Genomic DNA, 12,276 nt, shown 5'->3' on the forward strand with positions numbered 1-12,276 from the left:
CCTTTTATTGCTTTCCCAAGTCCAGTGGTCTCCAAATAGAATTCTAAATAAAGCTCCCAATGGAAGACAGGGAGCGGATGGGCCAAACCATTTCCAGCCATTTATAAAGCATGCTTCGGGGGAGGGGAGGGGAGATGGCACAGATACAAAGGCATCTCTGATTAGGGATAGACAATGTAGGAAGACTGAGATCAAGGTCTTCTAAGTGTTCTGTACTTCAGCAAAAATATCCATAGGTCACTTGTTGGATTTTCAGTCCAGCTAACTTGACCTTGAATTTAGTGAAAATTCCTCTAAGATTCTGGCAATAGCTTGACTGTTAGTTTTGGTTCTACCTCTCATAAGTTTTGGTGTTTTTCTTGTGCAGGAGTTTGGATCAGGGACTGCTTAACTCGATCACATTTTAACCCAAGAAAAAGATTTCAAGAACTATCTATCTTATTAATAATTACAATAATTATGCCACCTAATTAAATGAAAAATGAACAGGAAGAGTACTGTTATTAATACTTCTCTCATTACTATCATTTATACCTTTTCTATTACACTAAAAGTTATATTCTCAAATTTGGTTTTAAAACGTTGGCACAATCAATGCCAATATAAGAACATTACCATGTGATTTTAGGATTTATTGAATGTAGTAACTATTACTTAGGTAGTATTCTATATATTTACATATAACATCACATGTAAAGCTTTTCTTACTCTTTCCTACAGTATTGGTGATATGGGCGTAAAGCAATTTCTTGATGGTCCTGTGAGCATAAAGATAAGAGAGCTAAATTTAAGTAACTGTATCCATCTGGGTGATGAGTCTATTATGAAACTACCAGAACGGTATGATAAAACAATAATATTTTTACATCGTATCATTAGTAATTGTACATTTGCTAATAGGAGAGATCAGACTTAGACCTTCAGAGGGATTTGGGAAACATCAGGAGGCCAAGAAGCTGGTCTAATATTCAGCGAAATAAAAAGAAAAGGCACTGGAGCCAGAGATTAAACTAGATTTTTTTTTATCATATCTGAGTGGTTTCTTATTAATCTCATAGTACAGAAAGTTTCAGATGGAATCATTAATGAAGTTATCACTCTCTAGACATGAGTGACTTCTTCTCTGTGCTTTTCAAGGATAGTACCTCTGTGTAAACCTTTGCTCCAGCGTTTGCCAAGGGATGTTCTGCTCGGTTTATTCTTGATTCTCCCTACTTGTCAGAGATCTTGTGTACGTGACAGGGTCAAGCCCAATTCCTCTGGCAAACTTTTAAGGGATAAATGAGAAACTTAACCTTGTACTTTTAGGGGTCATTCGTCATACTTACATGACAGTTTTCTGCATGCAAGTGATATGTTTTTTTCTCATTAGAAATTACAGTATGAAATGAAGCCACAGAAAGACTGTCTTATATAGTAACCCACCTCTCTCTCATCCTACTGTGTAATCCAAATTATTTTCCACTTTTAAGCCTACTTTTATTTTAAAAAAATTTTAAATGTTTATTTTTGAGAGAGAGAGAGAGAGACAGAGAGAGAGCAGGGAAGGGACAGACAGAGAGGGAGACACAGAATCTGAAGCAAGGTCCAGGCTCTGAGCTGTCAGCCCAGAGTCTGATGCAGAGCTTGAACGCACAAACCATGAGATCATAACCTGAGCCAAAGTCAGAAGGTTAACCGACTGAGCCACCCAGGTGCCCTTTAAGCCTACTTTTATTTTGAGAAAAAGAAAGTCCTGGCTTCAATATCATTTGGTTTCCTTAGATAGTCTTGATATAAAGAAATGGCTACCAACACTGTGATTAAAAGCTAAAATTAATTCTTCATGCTGCTTTCTTTCAGCTGCCCTAATTTAAACTACTTGAATTTGCGAAATTGTGAACATTTGACTGACCTAGCGATTGAATACATTGTACACATATTTTCCTTGGTATCAGTAGATCTCTCTGGAACAAACATCTCTAATGAGGTAAAGAAAAATTTCAGAATAGTTCCATGACTTTAATTGTTTTCAGTAATATAACAATTGAGAGAACATCAATTATTTTTAGGTCCTAAATTATCAGATTATAAAAGGCAAGTTTAGGAATACTGCTTCTGGAATAGTGACAGATGAAGTTATTTGTAAGTTAAGGGTCTTGTTTCTCTGCTTAAAAAATGGAAAATTCTGTGTTTTGAGCAAAGTCCTGACAGACTGGAGTGTTGTACGACAGATCTGAAATCTGTTTCACTATAGAAGTATGTAAATGGGGACATAATACATTCCAGTTGGCTTATATATGTTTTTCTTGTGGACTGAACATTCTGTAAAACTACGTGAGTGCCTTGAGACCTCACTCTTTAGTTCAAAACTGAAATCTAGAAATGGCCTCATCAAATCTACAAAAGAATACATTTTAAGGAACTCATTTCCTGCAAGCGGCTGATGCTACTCCTCAGAGTTGAAACTCAGTCCACACGTATCTTATCACTGCAGCACTGCCCCACTTACTAGTCAAAAGGAAGATAAACTAAGAGGTATTTGCCATGTTTCTGAAAGCCTTTAGTGGGCTGTAGTTAGATAAGGAATGCATTGGCCTCTCTTAAAAATCAGTGCATTGGGAAGGATATAGGAAGAGAACAGAGGTGAGGATCTCTACCTGATCTGCTCACTAAATCCCTATTCATCCCTCAAGCTCATCAAAATCCATGAGGCCTTCTCTGAAAAACCCTACTTTACAGGCAAGTACAGGAACTACTTCTCTCTGTGTATCTCCTGCCCCAGTACATCCTTTAGCATGACCCGTTTCTCTCCATTTCTTACTGCATTACTGTTATCTGTGACGTGTCCATTCTTCCCCAACATTTAGTGGGCTCTGTTTATTTGTCTATGTTCTTTCCTTTCTTTATCTAAGAGTGAATTTAGATTCAGCCTCCATCCTGCTAGATGGTCTCCTCTCCCCTTCCTTGGTAGTGTCATCTATGTGTGGTACGGGAGTGGGGTGGGGGCAGTTACTTGTAGTCAATGCATTTTGGTGGTGGCAAGCCTGATTTTCACAGCGTTGTCTTCTGTCCAAGCTGGAATCCACTGGGATGTCTGTAGACTCATTTGGTTGTTGATTTCCTGTTTAGTTAGATCCCTGATGTGTCTTCCTTGTCCCAGCTCCAAAGTCCCTTTAAGTCTGCAGGCTCCCTTGTCATGTGTGCCTTCCTCTGGACACCTCTGGGTCATGCTGGGGCATGGGGACTCTGTGAGGCTATCCTAGGTCCATAGTCCTAGACATCCTCTTCAGACATTTTCCTGCTCTCACATCTGGGTGTGTTTGCCCGCAGATCCATGCCTCACCCTTCTCTTGCTCTGCTGCAGACTGGCTGACTCATGTCCACTAGCTTCCAGTTGGGTTTGGTGCTTGTCAGGCATTTGTGAGCAACTGGAGGGGAAGAAGAAGAAAGAGACCAGAGTTTTCCTCCCCCTTCCTTTGAATCGTCATCATCAGCTGCATCTCCTTCATGATCTTCTCCCTCCAGTCAGGTCTCCTGTGGCCCCAGCTTCCCTGGGTGACCTTGGTCTGTGGGGTCCAAGAACACTGGTCCTTCTCATTGGCCTTCCAGCACAGGGGGACTAGTGGCTTCCTGCTGCTGCTCACATCTCTAGATTGTGTCCTTCCCTTTTTTACTTCTTAGCTTCTTTACCTCATATGTAACCAGTTCCCTATCACAATTAAATTTCCTCAGTTTAAATACAGTTTCTGTTTTCTTCTTTAGATCGTAGCTGACACAACAAGCAGCCCGGGGAAAACTCAGATGCCTTGATGCTTTTCACAACTGTTCCAGAGAAAGGAGGGATGGGTTTCCATTTACTTAGGTCCCCAAACCTATCAGGAGGTTCCAACCTTCTGTGCAACTGAGCAGAGTCCAGGAAGATCTAGAACAGGGCCTTGAGTGGGGGATCCCCCAGTATCTCATTCTTGCTTCCCCCTGGTTCCCCCTTCCTGTGCTCTTCCCCTCGTTCTTCCCTTTCCTGTCCCTTTCCCTGCTCTCTCCCTCCTCTTCCCCTTCTGTTCCTCTCCCTTGTTTTCTTTTTAGCTCTTCTTCTCTTCTCTTGATACAGACTATCTAATCTGGGGGTGGGAAAAACTGATTACATGGTTTGAAAAATACTATGTCTCAAGTCTTTCATCGTTTAAAAATTTAAAGCTTGGGGCGCCTGGGGGGCTTAGTCGGTTAAGCGTCCGACTTTCGCTTGGGTCATGATCTCGCGGTTCGTGGGTTCGAGCCCCGTGTCGGGCTCTGTGCTGACTGCCAGCTCAGAGCCTGGAGCCTGTTTCAGAGTCTGTCACTCCCTCTCTCTCTGACCCTCCCCTGCTCACGCTGTCTCTCTCTCTCTCTCCTAGAAATAAATAAAACATTAAAAAAAATTTTTTTTTTTTTAAATTTAAAGCTTAAAGGCCTGGGATCTATATTTTTTCCTCCTGTGTTCTTCTGTGAAAACCTTTCCCTGACACATACAAGTAGAATGCCCAGCTGCTGTTAGAAGGGTCACGAGGTCACAGAGGTGTAGGATCAAAGCACATTACAAAACACATCACAGTATCGTTCCGCCACAGCACTCCTTGCAAGCCTGAGCGGTGAACGTTTGTTGAGCAAAAGCAGTGAAGCTTAAATGCTTTAGCCTAGTTTTTAGCATTTGGGGAAAACTGAGTTTTTATTTTCAAAGACCATATATTAAAGTTCTATATATGGAGGACAAGGTAAAAACTTAAAAATATAGCCTCAAGTCCCATTCACTGTTGTTGTTTTTCTTGTAAGGAATATATACACTCTGAGAGAGCTGTAAATGGATATCTGTGGGGGAGAATGCTAGTTATATTCTGCTAAAACATTGAAAAATAAGTCTTCTGAAGGTTGTTGCTTTTTTCCTCTAAATTGTTTAAACTCTGATCTAGAAGGCAATTGACTAAAAAATAATAAAAATAAAAAATATGTTGACTAACTTGAATATAAATTTAAAAAAATAAAAAATAAATAAAAGGCAAATGTTGACAATAGAGTACCACAACAGCTGTGGAAGCTAACTTCAAATAGTCAAAATAAAATCAGTTAGCCTAGATATCAGTTTGGACACGTAAACATCAGTCTGGATTGTAGGTCTGATGAAGTGCAAATCTGACTAGAGACTTAACATATGGGATTTAAACTCTGGAAGTTATAGACCAATTATGCCTTTTGGAAAAAAAAAAACCTTTCTTACATTTTCTAATAATTATGTTCACTCCCAATTTTTTTTCAATAATGAGTAGAATGGCACTACTCATTTAGTTAACAAATCTTTATTCTGACTACTTTGTAGTCAGTATTGGGAGTAGTGCTGGATGAACAAGACAGACATGGCTCCTCAGGCATGTGACAATTGTCACAAACTGTGATGGGTATAGGGAACAGCCTCCCTTAGAGAATCAGAAAAGACCTTTTCCAAGAGAGAAAGAAGGGGTATGTACTGAGCCAAAGAAACAGCCTGAACAAAGACACAGAAATTTACAAGTACGGTGGCATCAAGGAAATGTGCACCTTGGGTATGGCTTGATCATGAGGAGAGTGAGAAGGGATGATGCCTAGGAGACAAGCAAGGACCAGGTCATGAGGGACCCAGAAGCAACACTGAGGAATTTGTCCTCTGCCCTTTTGGCAATGGAAGGACATTCAGGACTGTCAATTAGACTGTAACCAGGTCAGACAAACATGTTTTAAAGATGACTACCTGCTGGACAGACATGGGAATAATAGATGAACAAGAGGCTAATTATAAAGCAGTAATCCAGTTATGAGCGTCTGCATTATGGCAAGAGCTAGAGAAGATGATAGTAGGGTTGAAGCAAAGTCTGCAGATTTGAGAGAAACGGAGGAAAATGAATCACCAGGAGATAGAAATAGATTGAGTATGGGGTAAAGAAGAAAGGGAGGGAATAAGGGATGAAGCCAGATTTTTGGCTTGAGCATCTCTTTAAATGGTGGCATCCCTTACTGAGCTGTGTCCTTTCCACACTGTGAGGAGCAGGGTTGCTGTTTGGTTTGAGTCACCTGCAAGACAGCTTTAGAGAAATGTAGAGAGCTCAGAAAATAAGCAGAGAAGTCACTGAAATTCACTCCTCAGAGACAGAAGAGCTTTTTAGGTTTGCAGAGTGTGAAGGTATGTTGCACTCTGAAAGTCATGGAAACTCGCAAGGAAGTTAATCAGTGAAAGCAAAAGTACAGATATTTAGAAATTTAGAAAGATGCTTAAGTGAAAGAGCTAGCTTAAATGAGGGGAGCTAAGAGGATAACACAGTTACTTAAAGCTGTATATGTTTCTTATGATAAATAGAAAATAGTGATTAATGTATGATCCAGTAATCAAAGTATGTATAACAAGTTATCTAGAAAGAATATTTTAGAGAGTGAGGAAATAAATCCATTTTCCTCTTCTAATATAAAGAGAACAGGTTTTACAAGTGAGGGAAATAGCTTACTAATGTGATGGTATCTTAAAGTATCATTAAAAGTCTTTAATCTCTTAGACAGCTTTTCTTAATGTTTCATTAAGTGGGATGTATTCATTCCCTTACTACCTCAGAGGATTGTTTGAATATGAGGTTATATCTCCATGTATGTGGGAAAATGTTTTCCTCTGGTTGGGAGAATTATCACTTACTGAAGATCACAGTACCTACAGTTAGGGAAGTTCAATCTATTGCTTAAGTTGCCTTAGTCACTGCCATATTTGCTGTTTAAAGGAAAAATGAGTCAGAGTAATGTTCCAGACAGTGTGCGTAGACAGTGGTTTAAGGCTCTTTCATTTGCCTGATTTTTGATATTTTTATTTTTTTAAATTAAAAAAAAAAGTCTTATGTTTTAAATTTATTTTGAGAGAGAGAGAGAGATAGAGAGAGCATGGGAGGGGTAGAGAGGAAAACAGAATCGCATGCAGACTCCTCACTGTCAACATGGAGCCCAATATGGGGCTCAGACTCCTGAACTGTGAGATCGCCACCTGAGCCGAAATCAAGAGTCAGACGTTTAACTGACTGAGCTACCCAGGTGCTCCTGATTTTTGAAATTTTTAATTATGAGTACCATATCTTGAGTGCCCATAATGTACAATATTTCCTGGAGTTCCCTTACTAGGATGTGAGATCCATGAAGACTGAGACTTTGTTTTGTTCACTGCTGTTTTCCCAGAATCCTGGGGATAGTAGACACTTGATAAATACTCACGAATGAAGGAACAAATGCTGAACTCTAGGGTTATCAAATGTGAATAAGATCTGTTCTCTGCAGCCCAATTTGGAAGGGTAAATATGGGTAATTTAAACACGGTGTGGCAGGTATAGTGTTGGAAGAAGAGAGGAAGGGATCTCTTAACTCAGCCTGTTCGACATGCAAGCATGGGCAAATGCATGCTTGTTCAAGGAACTTTATGTAGCTTAATACTACTAAAATATACTATGAAAAGGAGATATCACTGAGGAATTCCTTCCTATGCCAAGGAGCTTGGACTCGAACCAGTGGATGAGGAAATAGCAGTTAGTAGGGAAGTCACAATCATAATAGCCTCCCAATTTAGGTAGATTATTTGGGTTGTTCTCTGGGGGACAGATTGGAGGAGAAAAAGACTAAAGGTAGAGAGACCAGTGGGAGGTCTTTTCGTAGGAATATATGAGGAATTTTTGAACTAGGGAGAGGCCAGAACTAGCCTGGAAAGAACATATTCAAGAATTGCTGAGTCATGGAAGATCAGGACCCGCAGTGAAGGATAAGAATGATTCCAAAAATCTGACTTTGGGTGGATGGAGGTCCTACCTTGGAAAATGTTTTGAAGGAAAGCTGATTTCACTTTTATCAGACACAGTTAGATTGTATGGGGTGTTATGGCCAAAGGCTTGGGAGAGAGATCTTGAAGGGAGATTGAGATATGGGAATCATTAGCACAGAGGCTTCATTGTGGCCAAGATCTTCAGGGAGTGTGGGAAGTGAGGAGAAATGTGCACCCAGGAGGAACACAACAGAGTACCAATATTTAAGGAGTGGATATAAGGTGAGTCTTATGGAATAAGTCTCCATAAAGGAGACTAAAGAAAGAAGGTGAGCAAGGTTGTAAGAGAACCAGGTGAGTGTAGCCATGTGTGGAGTATTGAGGGAATAGCCAACAGTGTTTAATAAAACCCAGAAGTTAAACCAGGAAAGGACCAAAATTTGGAAGAATATTTATTGTTAAACAGATTCCTGCCTATCCTTCCAATATCATCTCATGCCCCTGTTCCCCTCATTTCCTTTCCTCCAGCCCCACTGCCTTCCTTTTGCTCCTGAAACAAGTCAACATCTTTCCTACCTCAAGACCTTTATACATGTTGTAACTTCTGCCTGGGATGCTCCTCCTTCTATTCTTCGTGTGCCTGCCATAGGCAGATGCTGAGAAAACAATCAATGATGATCATAACAATAGTTAATGCATCTTGGCGAATGGTACCATTCAAGATTTCTTGAAGGAATTTTATAAGAAACATTGATCATGTTCTCCATAATTATCAGAAAATCACACTTCTCAGTCCAGATCATTCCAAGGCAGTATCAATGGGTTTTATTTTACTGATGCATTCTCTCTTTAAGAAAGCATCAATCACATGGTGACGCTAATATCTCTGTGTTTTTCTTAAATAAGCATTCTCTAGTTCCTAATATCCTCTATCTTATTTCTTTTTTTAATGTTTTTTTATTTATTTCTGAGAGAGAGACACACACACAGCATGAGCAGGGGAAGGTCAGAGAGAGAGAGGGAGACACAGAATCTGAAGCAGGCTCCAGGCTGAGCTGTCAGCACAGAGCCCAACGCTGGACTCGAACCCACAAATCGTGAGATCATGACCTGAGCCTAAGTCAGACCCTTAACCGACTGAGCCACCCAGGACCTCCCTCCCCCCTATCTTATTTCTGTCTATCACAGCATAGTTCTCCAGAGAGGTGCTATCTATTTAGATGGCCTCCCAGTAATAATACCTCTTGAATTATTGGTAGCACACAAATTATTTTCATTGAATTGCAAAAAAATTCTGATTGAATATTGGCATGTGCATTCCATGTTGATTTTAATTGTATATGTTATAAAGTTTAACTGGTATATGATATAAATACCTCTTATATGTATCCCTTTGCCTCCTCTCCATCCTTGCTGCCACTGCCACAGTTCAAACACTATTTCTCCTTACTAACCTCGCTTGCCTTAAATATGACTGTTTTCAAATCTGTTCTCTACTCAGCTGCAGTGTGATCCTTCGGCATGCAAATCAGAGCCTAACGCTTTCTGGAGCATAATTCTTCAGGAGCCCCACAGTGCTTACAGTTTATTTTATTTATTTATTTTTTAGTTTTTTTAATGTTTTATTTATTTCTGAGAGAGAGAGAGCGACAGCGTGAGCAGGGGAGGGTCAGAGAGAGAGACACACACAGAATCCAAGGCAGGATCCAGGCTCTGAGCTGTCAGCACAGAGCCCGATGCGGGGCTCGAACCCACGAACCACAAGATCATGACCTGAGCCGAAGTCAGACGCTCAACCGACTGAGCCACCCAGGCGTCCCTGCTTACAGTTTAAAGTATAAACAATTAGTGTAAATGTCCAATCTCTTCCTGAGATTGTCACTGCCTACCTCTACCATTTCCCTTCCCCCAGACACCCCCTTTTCATCTTTGGCCCCACAGACACAGAACTGACTGACTCTCCTACAGCTCCTTGAACGTGTCACGCTCCCCTTGCCTTCCCATCTCTGCAAGCTATTCCCTGTGTCTGAAACACCCTCTTTCCTTGTCCACCTAGTAAATTCTTGCTTGTCCCTCAAGTTTGAACTGTGTGAAGCTCTCCTGGAATTCCTGGGCAGACTTAGGATTTCTCTGTCTTGTTTCTACCATACTTCACAATGCCCCCACTAAAGCCATTAACTCATTATATGTTAATAGTGGTTGCAGACCTGTCTTCCTACAACACCATAAACTTCTTGATGGTAAGGCCTGGATCATCCCATCTTTCGGAAGCCTAGCATAATGCCTAGTACATAAGAGGCATGTAAAATATTTGATTTGTGAGTCAGTGAGTGAATGAATGAATCTCGTGCCGTTTCCTTCCTTCCAACCAAACACTTAAGGCTTCTTTAATTTCCACATTTTCCCGGTTATGCTCTGAGTTGGAGTAGGAGTGCTTACAGCTGCATGTCTTCACTGATGATACACTTTCAAGAGACCACCCATCTGCATGGAACACACACATAAATAAGGCCTGAGGCTCATTGAAACAAAACCTCTAAAGCAGGAAACACATGAAATCGCCTGGGATTCAATAAATAGAAAGAATGGGAGTTAAAAGGAAGCAGGGAAACTCAGAGGCAAATGCGTTTGCCTTGGATTGTCAAAAGCACATAACAAGAATTCTGCCCTGGTTATACTCTTTCATATGGAGCTGGACCTCTTTTGGGTCCTTTCCAGGCCCTTCTCCTAGCTAGTGGCTTTAGATGAATCTGTTAATACCATCATTACCAATAGTGGCTTTCCTTACAGAGGTTACAAGCAATTGTCTCCTATATCCAGCAAAATGCCTACTAGAAACATTGTAAAAGGAAGTGAACAATTTAAGCTCGTCACTTCCCTCAAGGAGAGTTTTTGGTGCCAGAACTCTCTCTCCTCTTGATCTCCATCAGGTAGGAGGCAAGCAGTCTCAAAGGTAGTTGCTCTATTCCTAGGTAACATAGATGCTGATTTTCTTTCCCTCCATAAATATATAGAGGACCTATTTCTGTGTGTTAATCAAAGCCTGCTTTCTTTTAGACCTGTAGGTCAGTAAATTAGGTCAGAATGGTAAATACATTAAAAAATATGATAACAAAATTCATACTCAAAATTCATAATCAAGTTAAGTAGAAATAAATAAAAATAATTGAAAAAAGAAAGGTAAATTATTTTTATAAAATTTTAATTGCTAACCGTAGTATAAAAGGGGAAATCACTTGTGAGGCTAAGATACATTCTGGAGGATTTTGTACAAGATAGTGTTATCATTGATTTTGGAAAGAGGATGTGTGCTGCCAGCTCAGAGCCTGGAGCCTGCTTATGATTCTGTGTCTGCCTCTCTCTCCCTGCCCCTTCCTGCTCATGCTCTGTCTCTGTCTAAAATAAACATTAAAAAAAAAAAAGTAAAAGAAAGAGGATATATTAATTGAGATAAAACATATTTCCAAGTATAAGTTTTGTTCTTCATTTCTAAAAGAATGTGGTAAGGAATATCAAACAGAGCAAATTGTTCAGAAAGGAACATATGAAATATAAACACTAACTCACATAATTACTAAGGGAAATATTCTAACCAAGATTTCTAAGAATATGCCACAGGATAAGAGAAAATTGGCTCCATAAAAACAGATAATTTTACAGACTACTCACCCTTTCACAGATATTTATTCATTGTCAACTGTGTGTTAAACAGTATGTGAGGTTCTGGGAGCCTAAATTTACAACCATAGTTCTGGTCTCACGGTACAGTCTAGTGGCAAAACAGTAACAGTAAGAGTAACAACACTACTTGGTTAAAAGTTACCCGAATCCTAAGTTCAGAGTATGGGTTCACATCTTGTCTGTTGACATCACACTATGAGACCTTGGGCAAATTACTTAACCTCTCTGTGCCATTTTCCTCTCTTCGTTTTTATTTTTTATTTTTTTTTAAAATGTTTTATTTATTTCTAGGAGAGAGAGAGAGACAGCATGAACAGGGGAGGGTCAGAGAGAGAGGGAGTCACAGACTGAAACAGGCTCCAGGCTCTGAGCTGGCAGCCAGCACAGAGCCCGACGCAGGCCTCGAACCCACGAACCGTGAGATCATGACCTAAGCGAAATTCGGACACTTAACCGACTAAGCCACCCAGGCGCCCCTTATTTTATTTTTTTAAATGTTTGTTTTTGAGAGCAAGCAAGCAGGGGAGGACCAGAGAGAAAGAGGATCTGAAGTGGGCTCTGTACTGACAGCGGAGAGCTGGTGGGACTTGAACTCATGAACCAGGAGATCATGACCTGAGCCAAAGTAGGATGCTTAACCAACAGACCCATGCAGGCACCCTATTTCCCTCTCTTTAAAACACTTTAAAACAGTGTTTAAAACAGTGCACGTATAGGAGGATTAGGAGGAACTTAACTGAGGACCATGGGGGAGAAGAAGGGGGGAAACGGTGGGGGAAAGGGAGAGAGGCAAACCATGAGAGACTCTTGAATGCTGAGAAACAAAC

The 12,276-nt window shown here is 40.4% G+C and overlaps 1 protein-coding gene across 4 annotated transcripts in view; it reads left to right on the forward strand.

Annotated features, from left to right (window-relative positions):
* The window catches only part of FBXL13 (F-box and leucine rich repeat protein 13), a 194,568-nt gene that overhangs the window by 144,412 nt on the left and 37,880 nt on the right, over positions 1-12,276 (forward strand). For all 4 annotated transcript variants that reach the window (XM_077746953.1, XM_077746955.1, XM_077746956.1 and 1 more), the window contains exons 16-17: positions 721-840; positions 1,843-1,969. In XM_077746953.1, the coding sequence (XP_077603079.1) occupies positions 721-840; positions 1,843-1,969 (247 nt within the window). The remainder of the gene's footprint in view (positions 1-720; positions 841-1,842; positions 1,970-12,276) is intronic.

This window comes from Crocuta crocuta, unplaced genomic scaffold (genome assembly GCF_008692635.1).
Source record: "Crocuta crocuta isolate KB4526 unplaced genomic scaffold, BGI_CrCroc_1.0 scaffold396, whole genome shotgun sequence".
NCBI classification, from domain to species: domain Eukaryota; kingdom Metazoa; phylum Chordata; class Mammalia; order Carnivora; family Hyaenidae; genus Crocuta; species Crocuta crocuta.